The sequence below is a fragment of the Quercus robur genome, chromosome 9 (genome assembly GCF_932294415.1).
Source record: "Quercus robur chromosome 9, dhQueRobu3.1, whole genome shotgun sequence".
Classification (NCBI taxonomy): Eukaryota; Viridiplantae; Streptophyta; class Magnoliopsida; order Fagales; family Fagaceae; genus Quercus; species Quercus robur.
In genome coordinates this window covers 209705-224979 of record NC_065542.1, presented here as the reverse complement: position 1 = coordinate 224979, position 15275 = coordinate 209705, and the positions used below count along the sequence as shown (strand labels likewise).

The following is a 15275-nucleotide window of genomic DNA, read 5'->3' as shown; positions in this document are numbered from 1 at the left end:
GAGAGAGAGAGAGAGAGAGAGAGAGAGATTTTCCGAAAATTAAAAAAAAAAAATACTTATTATCCATCCTTAGACAAACCGGAATTATTCGAAGGCGAATGATAAAGGAAATGTTTTCGGCCTATTTAGCCTTAGACATGAGCTCATGAGCATTGGAGGCGGATGGAAGAGCTGGAATTGCTCCCTTCTTTGTTGTACAAATTGCTCCACATGCATTTGCAAATGTCAGAGCCTCTCTAAGTTTTGCTTCATCCTATGCAGAAGTAACAAAATTAAGTTAGAACTAATGCTGAAATGAAAAATAATGAAACCAACTAAGGTTAAAGTAAAGGGATAAAGAATGATTACACGAAAGATGTTAGTATCTTTGGCGATAGAAACCAGAAGTGCACCAACAAAAGCATCCCCAGCACCAGTTGTGTCAACAGTTTTCACCGAGAACCCACTCACCTTTCCTTTAAAACTCTGTATTCATACATTATATGTTTAGACGAAAAGATAGCTGGATCAATTTGAAATACAATAGATTAACAGGACGTGAATATCTTATGGATATGAGAATAAAGAGGGAGGGAGCTTCTTTAAGGTACAAATCAATGGTGTAAGAGTAAACCCTTTTCATAAATGTAAGATATATATATATATATATATATATATATATATCCTTCTAAAAGTGTGAAGGCCCTGTTTCTAGAAACAAGAAAGAATAAATAAATAATTAATAATAATAATAATAATACCTTGGTGAAGTATCTACATCCCTTCTCTCCATCAGTGACAACAAGCAGCTTGAGGTTATCATGCCATAGGGTCAGAACATTATCTTCCTTCTCAGGATCTTCTTGTGTGAGGAATTGAACCTCATCATCACTCACCTATACCACCAATTACAGACACGGAATTATTTTATCACCTAAAATAAGTTAACTAAACAACTATATATTGATGGATTTATTTATTAGAAGATAATTTTAATGTTACTATCTGATGCATCCTTGCAAGTCCAGGTATCAAATCCTAATCCTATCATATTGAACAACTTACCAGTAAACCTAATTGAATATGAAGCTACTACGTACTATTCGATGCATCGTTAAGAAGGTCTACTATTACTTTTTTATCCTATCTGACAAATTATCAGTGGGCTATATCTAATTCAAGAGCAAAACTTTGGTACACATGGCTGCATTGACCACAGATAGTATTATCTTTAAATTTAATGTAATTAAATGTTTGGGAACTTAATATATTAATGCACCTAAGAATAGTATATAGGTTTGACCTCCCTAATTCGATAAGAAAACAATCAACCCTAGTCAATTTGAGAATGATTAAATGCCAATGGGTTGTATTCATTTAACTTAGCTGATTTAATACAAAAACAATATAATTGCATTATTGCTATTAATGTGAAAAAAAAAAGAAGAAGCACTCTAATGGAATAGAAAAGATAGAATACCTTGATGAAATCAGCTTGATTCCAGATGCTCTTGATTCCATCTCTAGCAGCATGAGGAGAAGGCCAGAGAGGTAAGCGGACGTTCGGATCATATGAAAGCAGAATGCCGGCTTCCTTAGCAGCTTTCATGGCTGCCAGGTGAGCAGACTTGCATGGCTCAGATATCAGGCTTATGGATCCGTAATGGAATATCTTGGCCTGCTTGATGAGACCCAAATTTAACTCCGACTCTTTTAGCAGCATGTCTGCACTGGGGTTTCTATAAAACATGAACTCCCTCTCCCCATTCTTCTTCAATGTTACAAAGGCCAATGCAGTTCGTGCATGTTCATCAAAACACACCCCATCTGTGTTCACATCGTTCTTCTTCAAGATATCCACTAGCATGTGCCCAAACTCGTCATCTCCAAACTAAAGTAGACAAAATTAAACATCATCCTCACATAAAAAATATATATACATCAGTGGCGGAGCCAAGATTTTAGTTTAGGGGGGCACGATCAAAAGACAATAATAATATAATAATAAAAAAAAAAACTAAAATTATTAATTGACAATTGTAAGATAAATAAACAATTGTAAAACATCTAATTCATAGTTATTAATTGGCAATCAATCATCAAAGTAAGAGATTAATCTATACATAAAGTTTAGAAATCTAATTTGATTACTCAAAATAAATTGAGAAAATAAATTTCAACTTTTCTCTATTCTTTTAATTATTTAAATTTTGGATTTATGGAGAGACTCAAATTTTGAAACTATGAAAATGGAAGAGATGAAGGATAAAAAAGTAATGGACATTTTAATGCTTTAGTACCATACAAGACATTATTATTAGATAAGTGAAAAAAATAAAAGATAAAAAGAGTTATAATTGGTCAAAAGTGTAAACAGCTTTAACAAGTTTTGTTTGGTGGCAATTATTTTTGTGTCAGATTGTTTAAAGTGGGAGGAATTGTTTTAGTAACACTATAAAATTTCACAATATTTTTACAATAAATTAAGGTGTTAGTACATCATTGGTCAAAATAAAATAAAATAAATTATTCTGGAATTCATTTCAACTAAAAATAAGAGTATTGTGAAAATATTGTGAGATTTTATTGTGTCTCTAAACTTTCTCAATTGGAAGATTTGTTATTTTATTATTTATTTCATATCTTGTACTGTTGGTTTAGGGAAACTGTTTCTTTGTTTTTCTATTATGTTAGGAGCTAAATCAACTTTACATAAGTATAATGGACATTTTAGGTGGAGTCAGGGGGGGCAGGTGCCCCCTCTCGCCCCCCTCTGGCTCCGCCCCTGATATACATTAAGATTAAATTAAAAAAGAAAAAGAAAAAGAAAAAGAAAAAGATCTTATATTTACATGTTTATTATAATTAACTACTATCATATTATATTATATGTATAGTTTATAAAAATCAAGAAATAATAATAACAAAACAAGAAGAAGATATGGGGAGAACCTTGCCAATAAAGGCAGAGCTACCACCAAGCTTAGTTATGGCACAAGCAACATTGGCAGGAGCACCCCCAGGTGCTTTGAGGAAACCAGTAGACTCGGCTAAGGAAACTCCAGCTATGTCAGGCACAAAATCAATGAGCATCTCACCGAATGACACGATGGCGGATGATGAACTCGTTTCTGAGATCGTCATCTTCTTCTTCTCTCAACTCTTTCTTCTTCTTTTTTTGATAATAAATCCTTTAGTTTATGAGGGCACACGGGCTTTTTATAAGGATGCTATCTTCTTTAGGAGCAAGAAATAATCAGCGTTATAAATGATATCATCATTTGTTTCTATCCATATTTGGATAAGTTCAATATAACTTATACTGATTTTTCTGCATAGATTACTGGAGAATGGAGATACGTTTACTAACAGATCATGATTCTGTGACCGGCAAATCTGTGTAATGTCTAACAATAATTATGATTAACATCCCAAATAAGATAGGATTTTCAAAACCATTTATTACCGTTTGACGTATTTATACTCTAGAATTGCTATAATCCTAGACTTCATAGTATAAGAGTTTATTTATTTATTTATTTTTAAGTAATACTATATGTACAAACTATTTTACAAATCATTATTGAAGGAATTTTTTATTGGTTTTCATTTAGATCCAACACTAACATTACTTTTTCATTTACTGATAACCACTCACTACATAGCAGTTTATAAAATTTTTTGTAAAAAAGTTTGTGTTTCTAGCATTATTTATTTTTTTTTTGGCCATATTTTTACTAATCACTAAATAGTAGTTTGTTGCGGATAATCTTTTATAAATCCTATGAATTCTTTCAGAATCCCAAACAATTAGCTGCACATAACTCAAGATTCTTTAGAGGGAAAAAAAAAATTATACTAGTAAAGGATTTTTATTTTTTATTTTTCCTGAGAATCACCTCAAGATTTAGGGTACGTTTGGTACACTGAATGAGGATTACGACAGGAATTATAATCTTTATTACTAGGAATAAAATGTGTTGTAATGTAATAACTAAACCTATTCATTAGTTTGGTTGCAAGTTATAACATTAGAATGAAACTTAACATTTATTTTAGGAAATTTCTTACTCATACAATTATATTTCTTTAAAAATTGTTATTTTTAAATTTAAGAGAGATATGTGTTATTTTTTATGATTTTTTATTTTATTTTTATAATTATTAGATGTATATGGAAAGTTTGTTTACTTGGAAATATGTTAAGTTTTAAAATTATTTCACTTACTAAGGAATAGCTAATACAACCTTTTAAAGAGGAATAATTATTCCTTATTTTTTTTTTTTGAAACTAATTATTCCTTATTTTGAAGAATAGCTATTCATATAGAATGATTATTCCTTGTAATAAAAACATAACCAAACTAAAGAATAACTAAACCATAGGAATAACTATTACATTACAGCACCTATTACAGTCTACCAAACATGCCTTTATATGCCTAGTAAGCCCAATCCTTTTTTTCCGGAAATGTAGATATTCATGTTCTCATCATGGCTTAGAGAGTATCAAAGTAGTAACCTTAATTAATAAATAGGGAGTATCTTTTCACTAACTAAAACAAAACTCCTACATCGAAGGGGAAGAGATTATAACGACTGTTAGTTGATTGCACATCATGGCAAATATTCGTACTTGACTGCCTGGATTCTAAAAGTTCTAAACCATTTGTTTTCTATTTTCTTTTTTTATATACAAGATATAAATTCTAATCGAAATGTATATGTTTGTGAAATTCTTTCCTAGAAACTTCTACTTCTTGTTGCTTCCGCATCGATCTTGCATCAGCTTCTGCATCCTGCATCACAACCTAGTTTGTTGTCTATGCCAGGTAGATTATCCCTCATTAAAGTTGTCCCCACCCCTATCACATACTACCACATGCCAGCTGTTAAATAAATATTAATATTAGTAACACGATGTGTTATACCATGTTGTGTATGCTAGAGTGGATGCGAAAGGAGAAGCATAGAATAGGAACACCGAGAACACGATGGTTACGTGGTTTAGCCTTGACGGCCTACATTTACGAATGAATCCCTTAAGGGCTACATCTTTATTGTGTATAAGAGTGTAATACAATAACCTCCTATGTTACAATGAACCCCAACATGTATATAAATATATATATATATATATATATATATAGGCGACTAAACCCTAAACTACTAGTACAAGTAGGAGTGGGCTTGGGCCTATTTCATTGGGCTAATATGTCTAATATATATCTCTAACACCCTCCCTCAAACTCAAGGCGGAAGCTCGATGACGGCTTGAGGTTGGACAAGCATAAGAAGATTACTTAGAGATGCCATGAATAATGCCTTTTGAAGAAACCACAATGAAGAATATGCCAATTGACCAATTTTGGAGCTTCAAATGAAGAAACGGAGGTCGAAATTAGAATCTACGCGAAAAACTGAGCAAGATAGACCCTTTCGGAAATTTTAACTTTTGGTCAAAAGTCAATGCAAAAGTCAAAGTCAACGGATCCTAGTCAAGTCAACAATCAATGCTCATAGATCAGATCCGGGTGGTCTAGGTCGGGTCGGCCAGGTCAACAATCAGCTAGGTGATGTAGTGCTGACAAGGCGACACTGCTGACGTGGCTAGATGACGTGTCTGATGACGTGGACTAGGGCGTGCGAGGCATGCTGACGTGGACCGGTGACGTCATCTGGTGACGTCGGATGGCATCAGCAATAGTTCTTCAGCGCGTGGAAGGTGCGTGATGGCGTTAACGGTGTATGGTTGCGAGACAAATACCCGAGCGGCGCGTGTAGGCACGTGTGAGTTCGTATGATCACCAGATTCTCAGGCCAAGTAGATCGGGGGACGACAAGGTCGTCTTGGCGGCGCGTGCGGCTGAGATCCAAGCTGGGAGTCAAGAACCTTCAGTGGCGTGTGTGAGAGTGTGGGGCAAGTGGAGGCCGTGTGTCTTGGCGCATGCGGTGCGTGAGGTATACTGATGGTGCGTGGCTACGCGTGGAGCGCGTGCTCGTGAGGCAGAAACTTCAACCAGCGCATGGAGGCGCGTGTGAGGTGTTTTCTGGCTGTTCTTGGTTGGGTTTTTCTCGGGATTATCTATTTTGTTACTCAATGCTTTTGCTTTGACAGTTGGATGAGCAGAACAATGAGATCCGAGAGTTGCTGGGACTGTGGGCATGACGGCGGTGACTCGCTTCTGACAGTGACTACTGGATGAAGGCGAGGGCAGTGGAAGAACGCCGGAGATGTCCACAGGAACCAGAAAGTCAGAAGAATGGCTCTGATATCATGTTGAATAAATATTAATATTAGTAACGCGATGTGTTATACCATGTTGTGTATGTTAGAGTGGATGTGAAAGGAGAAGTATAAAATAGGAACACCGAGAACATGAGGGTTACGTGGTTCAGCCTTGACGGCCTACATCCACGAAGGAATCCCTTAAGAGCTACATCTTTATTGTGTATAAAAGTGTAGTACAATAACCTCCTGTGTTACAATGAACCCTAACATGTATATATATATATATAAGCGACTAAACCTTAAACTACTAGTACAAGCAGGAGTGGGCTTGGGCCTATTTCATTGGGCTAATATGTCTAATATATATATCTTTAACACCAGCCACAATTCTCCCTTCTTCCAAATGTGAAAAAGTTGACAAAGCTCACATATCTTATTTATGGAGTGACAATGAAACTCAAAAACACACCCATTAATCATTGAGGCTTTCCTCATTAATCAGCAAGCTTGGCGGCTTTTTAGGTATATATTTAAAACTTTGTCATTTCCCAAATGATAACTTCCTCAATCCTCAGAATCGAGTTGATAGGATTTATTATGGATTTTTTAAATGGAGAAATTAACAAAAAAAATATGAAACTAACGGAATAGCTAACGGAATCAAATGGAAGGACTTGATTGAACATTTTTTAAACTTGTAGGACTGAATTGACTGAATGCAAAGTTAGAGGATTGAAATGAATTTTTATGAAATTTAGAGGGGCAGTTTTGCATTTTAGCCATTTATATATATATATATATATAAAACATTAATATGATTTTAAAAAAAAATTTACTAACTCCAATTTATTAAAGAAACAAAAAATATGATTAAATAAAAAATCAACTTATTATACCTCATTCCTATAAATATATATATATATATATATATATATTTATTATATCACATAATAACTAACTTCTAATCTATATGTCATTTACTCTATAGTCTAAATTCTTTATCTCCTTAATTTTGTATTACATCATTAATTAAAAAAAAAAAAAGCCATTTTATGTTATCACAAGTTCGCAACATTGAGACTAAAAAAAAAGAAAAAAAAAAGTTCACAACATTACTTGATGTTAATTACTTGAAAATATTTTTAATATTTTATAAAACATTCTCACATAGAACCTTACAGCATTATCCGTATGCAGGCCCATTACTAGTATAACTAAAGAGGACTCACACTCATGGAAAGCTTTAATTAGCGGCCGTGATTTACTTTCCAAAAATCTCAAATGTAGTGGGTAGTGGGGGATGGTGATTCTATAAATTTTTGGAATAATCACTGGCTTTCCCTTGGACCTATAAGATCTCTTATTCATGGCCCCCTCCTCCTTCCTTGTGACCATGATATAAAGGTTGTTGAGCCTCTTACTTAAGACCATGAATGGGACCTTACCTCACTAAGCATGTCCTGAGAATATCCATTATCTAGATTTGTGTGTATGTGTATATATTATGTGTTATGCTATTTGTCATTATATATATAAGCTGAAGCGTAATATTTATTATTACTACGTTCATGTTGAGTCATATCAGTGGCCATATTATCCACCTATTTCCAACATTCTCTCTCTTTTTTTTAACTATTTTTTTTTCTTATTAATTTTTCAACATATATAATATTATACTTTCTCCAACTTTTCCCCTCCATTTTACATTTTCATCTCCCTACTATTATCTCTTAATATCACTTTTTCTCTATCCCTTTATCTTTCCTTACTTTTGGCATTTCTCATTCCCCTTCACTTACTATAAATTTACAATTCGCTATTTTATTCTATACATAGTTTCGGGGATAGTGTTACTTTAGGCCAGGGGGTTCAAATGAACCCCTAACCTGGCCAATGTTTATTTATTTATTTATTTATTTTTATTATTATATGTGTGTATTTATATATATATATATATATATGATTTTTTTTTTTAATTTTGAGTCCTTAAAATAAAATTTTGAACCCCTAACCCTAAATTTTGTTTAAATCCAGTTGATATATGTTTGAATATGATCATTTTAATGTCAGTTTCAAAATATTTTTACAATAATTTAACAATAAAGGTTAAGTGGCAAGTTGTAGTTGGTTTTTATTTGACCCACAACTAATATTACTTTTTCCCTACTTTTAACATCTTGCCATCTAGATTTTGTTGTGAAAGTATTGTGTCAATAGCTCTACTCTTAGAATATTTATTTTATAAAAAAGAAAAAAAATGTTTCAAAATTTTGCTCATTTGTTAAATTTTTTTTTTCCCAGGAATTTGGCTTACTTTTCCATTGACAGCAAAATAAAGTTGTTTTTCTCTGAACTTTTCTTTTTCATCAACAAAAAAGTACACCACTATTACAACTAACAGATCTATATCTATATCTGTGATTCTTTCATTATTCCCTCTATCTTTCTTTTTCTCTTCTATGTTTTCTTAGTTTTACTCTCTATTTGATCAAGTAGTTTGATAAATACTCTATAGATTCCCAAATCTAAGAACTCTTTTAGTGCTTGCTCCAATTCTAAGAAACTGACCACATGTATGATTAAGAAGTTATACATTTCAAAAGTAAAAACTTATATTTGTTACTATTTTTAATTTTATTTATTTATTTATTTTATAGTTTCACATTTAACCGTAGTCCGACTTCAAGAGACGGACCACGTGATGATTAGTTATTTTTACGCATTCAATGGTTGTTGTTTTACCGATATTTATACTAAGTTATATTTATAATATTATTTTAGATTATTGTATAATGTATATAACATGGAAGTTGTACATAACACATAAGGTTATCTCTCTTTCTTTCTCTCAATTTTTTCTTTTTTTCATTTTTTTTTCATCTCTACTTTAAGTTGATGAATTTTAGTATTATTTGGAACTCTACTTTGGATTGATGTGATTAAGTTGTGTTTTTAAGTTGTTATCTTTTTTTCATCTCTTTGATTTCATAGATGTTATCCATTGCAATATATATAAAGATAGTATATAAGAATCTAATGTTATTTTATTATATTATGACTTAGATAATTCGGTATTTATTACAAGATATTAAATTCTATAAGGATGTGGTGTAAAATCTAAGTTTTACTTCTCCAATTCTAACATGCTATATCATCATATTATATATTAAAGAATAGGCACAACCATACTCAATCAATTCTAATATCCATTTAAAAATCCAATTTAACTACGAGTTTATTTTGAGATGTTTGTCGCAGGATGTATTGAATTTTATTTTAAGTTAAAAATTGATATGGAAATCTATTATTGGATTGTGTAAAATATGGATTTTACACCTTATTCTTACTAAATTTGGACTCTTATTACAATAATTTTATTTTTTTTACTTTTTTTCTTCTCATATTATTTTTTTTATGAACTTATTACTATTCTCTCACATCAATATATATATATACACTACTATTTAAGTAACTTCCTTTATTTGGATTTCTCATTTTTTAGTTCAAAAATACCCCTATACTCCTATGTTTAAGTAGAGACAAAATTAAAGAACAATCCAGTAAAAATGCAACTCTAACTCCTACTAAAATATTGCCTAAAAAATAAGACCACTCTCCTATTAATTTTTAAATTACTTTATCTACTTATAAATTATATTCTCAAAATAAAAATTATATATATAAAATAAAAACACAGGTTGATGTATTTTCTTAATTTTTAAAAAAAATCTTGAACTACTGCAAAATATTGCACTGGATTTTTGTGTGATTTTAAAATTATCTCACAAAATTTTAAATAATAAGGTCAAATGAGTGGTTAATATTTCTCATCCCATCGGTTTGTTATCCACATTTTTCTCAACTCTTCACCTAACGTCTCACACTTTCCCCACTCCTCCACGTTCCAAACTCAAATTAAAATGTCTCATCATCCTCATCAGTTATCATCCTTACCCAAATTCAAAAACCATAAGCAACCATCTTATTGTATCCGCAGCGGAAAGGCTGAATGATATATGTAAGCCCATTTTACAATTGAAGTCCAAAAGACCCACTCTAGCGGAACTTGTAAAGTTCAAGTATTGCAAAAAAATTTGCAATTGTGCTATAGTGTGATTCTAAATGTAGAATCACACTGTAGCTCAATTGTAAAAAATATATTAATATTTTATTTGTAAACATCAGTTCTCTCTCTCCATGGTCTCTCATCTCTCTCTCCATCGCTGAAACTCTTTCTCACACCAAGCCTCTCTGTTCTCTCTCATCCCCTCTCTCTCTCTCCATCGCTGCCAATTCACCCACCCATGTCCAAATCCCTTTAATCTCAAGCTTTTCTCTCTCAGTCGGTCTCTCATTTTTGGGTATTTTTTGTGGTTTCTGGCGGTGGAGATCTACGAGTGATTTGGCTTTCTAGCGGTGGAGATCGGCAAGTTGTATGGGTTTTTGGCGGTGGTGGGTTTGTGACTGATGTGGGCATGGGTCAGGTGGTGCAGCGGCAGTGTGGCTCGATGGTGGGTTTTTGGTTTTGATTTTGGATTTTGATTTTGATTTTGGATTTTGCTATGGATTTTGCTCAGTGGAGGTGGGTGGTGTGACTGAGAAATTGGATGGTGGTGGTGGTGGTGGTGGGTGGTTGATAGAGGAAGAGAAATAGAGATCAAAGAGAGAAGTGAGAACTATTTTTATATTATTTTAATGTGTAGTATGGTAAAATAAAAGTTGGGATGCTGGGTGTATTTTAAAATGGTATTGTATAATTGATAAAGTGGCTTTTTAAGATGGTAAAATAGGATAGAATGGCATGAGCCATTGTGGATGCTTATTATCATTTTCTCAAGAATCCGTTCACACATAGATACTTCTGTAGTCCACAATTCTTCAAGCCTATGTTTTACGGTTTCCCAAGGCTACTCAGTGCAGATGGTACTCCTCCCCCCCCCCCTCTCTCTCTCTCTCAAATTTCTATATTTCTTGAACTGGGTATTGGTTGTTATTTTTATTTTAGTGAAAGCGTCTGCAAAATCGCAACAGAACTCCCAAATTCAAAACCTATTGAGAAATCAACTTTAATGAAGCTGTCATTGAAATCAACGCCAATTGCTCAGCATCATCATTGGCCAACGTGCCATGTTAGTGCAGCTTCATTTGAGAAATAGTAGAAGAGAGCGGTCATGGTTGTAGAGAGCATGAGATATCATATTTGGACTTGTTGAGGTACTTTTTCTTCTTCCATGTGTATGTATAAATTAATGTATTAATAGCAAACTCAAGTAATTGCTATTTAATCGTTTCTCCGCTTCTATTCTACTACAATTTGTGGTTCCAAAAATTAAATTAAAACAAAAAATAAAGGCAACCAGTTTAGGTAGGTCACTCTATATCTTGGGTCTATTTTCTTTATTTTCATTTTTGAAAAGATTTCGATTATGATTGTTAATTTTTTATTTGGATTACAGGAGGGAGATTACATATTCTTTGAATTCCAAATCAATGCAAACTAAACCAACAACACCCCTTCGAGTCAAGAAATGTTCTCATCACAAGGTATATATATTTGTATGCAATTATTAATTCATTGCCCTAAATCCATGGTTAAATTGTAGCCTAAAGATCCTTCCAATAGGCTATATGTGATTTGTGGAAATGTACTTACTTAAGGTGTGCATATATGACAGACTTTATCAACTATGTATGTTTAAATGAACTTATTCATTTAAATCTTTATTTCTCCAATGCTATATCTGACATTTTCCCCCTCAGGTAACGTTATATCTAATTTGGTTACCTTGTTATGTTTTGTTTTCCCCAACATTATGGTGGTGAGGGAGATTTAAATTTAATGCCAAAAAAATAATTTTATGCAAGTTCATCCATAAAGAATTTGGGGCATAGAATGAATACACTGAAACAATGATGCATGTGTTGTGGGAATGTCCAATGGCATGAAATCTAGGAAGACTAAAGACCTGATTTACTAATATGAAGATTTATTTCTCTGGCCTTTTCCAATGATTAACAATGGAATGAAGAGAGGAGGGGAGCTATGGGGCAGTATTGGTTAGGGCAATCTAGACAAGTCGAAACACGTTAAATTGCTTCACTCACAGCAGATAATGGATTTGGCTAAAACAATGCTTCAAGAGTCAAGACTACAAACATACAAGTTAACACTAGTGGGCAAGACACGAGGACAATGCAAGTTATAAGTGTTTTTATGAGAAAAATGGATTACTTTGTTCGTCCTTAATGGCTAGCTGTGGGAAATGAAACCTTTTATACTTAATTTTCAAACAAAAAAACAGAGTGTATTGCATTTGAGGATAGTGATGTGAAGTATTTGGAGAGAGATGTATATGCATTTGAAAGCTGATGATGTGACAAGAGGGTACTTGTTAAGTAGACCCTTCCATTGTATATTAAAGATAAAGTTTCCTTTGGCTTATGACATAAAATTCATGTGTTAAATTTGGACAAAAATATCACTATACATGATGAGAAGAAGGCGATTATCAACCAATCTTTAGTAAAATTGCAAGAACATGTTCAATAAAATGGTACTTTTAAATAACAAAGGCAACTTGGTAGACCCATTAATTTGAGATCTCAATCGCACAAAAGAGTCCAAAGTTTATTTATTGCATTGCATTATCAAGGGACTTCCATTTAAGATTGATTGCCCCAAAAAAGTCCATTTTAGATTTTGTGTCAGGTATTATTTTGTTTTAAAACTAGCACTTTGGTTTTGCATGTGCTCAAATGGTCTTCTATTTTTTTTAAAAGACAACTTTTTATTCACCATAGTTCGGGATTGATGCATTTTTTAATCACAACTAGCCTTTAAGCACGTGCTCACGCGCGTGTTTAGAAGTGCTTCTATTGTTTTGGGAAAAAGTTAATAATTTGCAACAATTATAATTTGAGATTACTATATTTTCCAATCACAAAAAAACCTAGAAGTGTGATGAGTATTATTTCACTTGCTAACACATAATACTCATCACTTCTAGGGTTTTTTTTTTTTTTTTTTTTTTTTTTTTTTTTTTTTTTTGTGACTGGAAATTATAATAATCTCAAATTATAATTGATGCAAATTATTAACTTTTCCCCAAAAAAATAGAAGAGCTTTTGAGCACGTGCGTGAGTACGTGCTTAAAGGCTAGTATGTATGTATATATATATATATATATATATATATATATATAAGCAGAGATCTCATGTGGGAAAGTATGAGATTATAACAAGTGGCGTATTTTATGTAAAGAAAATCGAAATATTCTCAAATGCCACATCGAAGATAAAAACAAATTAAATATTGACTTTTTGTTTCATTTGGTTCGATGTTTCAAGACTTTTCTAATTAAAAAAAAAAAAAAAAATTCTTTGTATCATTTGGTTCAATGTTTCAAGACTTTTCATCCTTTACACATACAGATAAAAATCTTTGCATTTTAATTTACCATTTCACCTCTTGCACTTCTAGCCCTTTCTATATACTTACCCATAACCCTTCATGTAATTCCATGTCAAATACACATAGACAAAAAACGATGTAATTTACCTTCAATCTTTTGACGACACATACTTAGCTCTAACTTTGTTGTTTCAACTAATCTTAACCTATATGAGTTGGCTATAACCAAAGTAGGGGGGCTTGCAGTTTATATTGAGTGACAATGGCAATTTACGATTTAGATGTTAAGGTCAAATGTTGTGAATTTGTAGGTTTTGTAAATGATGTGATCAACTATGGGTGTTTGGAATGTGTAATTGGTTTTAGAATTAAGTAGAAAAAGAAAGACACATTTTATATCAACTTTTATTCTATAATATTCCTCTAAAGTTTTCTCTCTCTTTCTTATTACTTCAATTGAATAATTATAATGGATATGTGTATGCAATTTATAATGTTGCTTTTTCATTATTAATAAAGTTAGAAAAAGAAAGAACATTTTATATCAACTTTTATTCTATAATATTCTTCCAAAGTAGTTTTTTTTTTCTCCTCTTATTACTTCAATTGAATAATTATAATGGATATGTGTGTGCAATTTATAATGTTGCTTTTTCATTACTAATGAAGTTCTATAACAATTATGCTATAGTATATATATAACATTCTCTAAAACTATATTACATAAAACATTACAATATTATCCGTACATCGCACAAGTAACTTACTAGTTACTAATAACTGCCAAAGGCCTCAAGCATATGTAAACGATTTATTCTCGAGAAAAACACACTACTCTAAATTGAAAAATTGCTGATACGAAGATTATTCTTTTGTTATTGTATTCCCTTTATAGATTTCTCATACTTCATGGGATTTAGGAAGGCGGTGTTGAAAGTAAGTAGTGTATTGGCAACTTCTTACTCTATTAATCTTGATTATATTCATGTTCTTTTAAGTTAAATTCAAGTTCTTAGTTGTTAATCTTGTTATTTAATAGATCCTTAGTTCTCTATCATCGACTTGATTTCATGTTCAAGCCCTTTAGCATTGTTTGTACCGTTTACTTTGTGACTTAGCATAAACTTGGCTTACTTTTCTTCTTGATAATAATTAATAGCTCTAATAATTTCAATCAAAATTTAGCTTTTATACTTGGTAACTGTTACTAGCATTATCTTCAAAAATACATCAACCTGAAGAAGTCCACTTAATTGATACATCATTGACTACATTCCTTTAGAAACAAAGTCAAATCCTCAAATCAGTATTGTAAATGGCATGACTCTGAAAGCCATTTTTCGTCGTTCGGCATCATCATAAAAAATTTTAGGAGACATTTCATGATTTTGCAGAAATGACTTATTGATGGTCTTAACTTTTTTTCAATTGTTCCATTCACAATTGTGGTCTCTTACATCAAATGTTTATACAAACTATGGATGATGCCACACATTCTCAGTGGGCCAATCTGCTTAGTTATTGTGCTTTTTTCAATACTTGCTAGCTATTAAGTTGGTTAAAACAATTGCATCACAGTTTATCCAAAAAAACATACTTATAAGTTTAATATGCTTAAACAGCCCCTTTTTCTTGTTTAAAAAGACAGAAGAA

General features: G+C 32.1%; 1 protein-coding gene across 1 annotated transcript; it reads right to left on the bottom strand.

The window, feature by feature from the left end:
- LOC126699330 (probable fructokinase-5) lies at positions 1-3129 on the bottom strand. Its single transcript, XM_050397079.1, has 5 exons — positions 2932-3129; positions 1460-1870; positions 741-875; positions 349-465; positions 1-253 (listed from the first exon to the last, which is right to left on the bottom strand). The coding sequence occupies exons 1-5, from the start codon at positions 3121-3123 to the stop codon at positions 122-124; spliced, it is 987 nt and encodes a 328-aa protein (XP_050253036.1). The 5' UTR covers positions 3124-3129; the 3' UTR covers positions 1-121.
- Between the last annotated feature and the right edge of the window lie 12146 nt (positions 3130-15275).

Coding starts and splice junctions, on each gene's coding strand:
- LOC126699330 (XM_050397079.1), bottom strand. CDS start 3,123: ATGACGATCTCAGAAACGAGTTCATCATCCGCCATCGTGTCATTCGGT. Junction 876..1,459: donor ATCAAGCTGATTTCATCAAG/GTATTCTATCTT, acceptor TTGGTGGTATAG/GTGAGTGATGATGAGGTTCA. Junction 254..348: donor AAGATACTAACATCTTTCGT/GTAATCATTCTT, acceptor ACTTCTGCATAG/GATGAAGCAAAACTTAGAGA.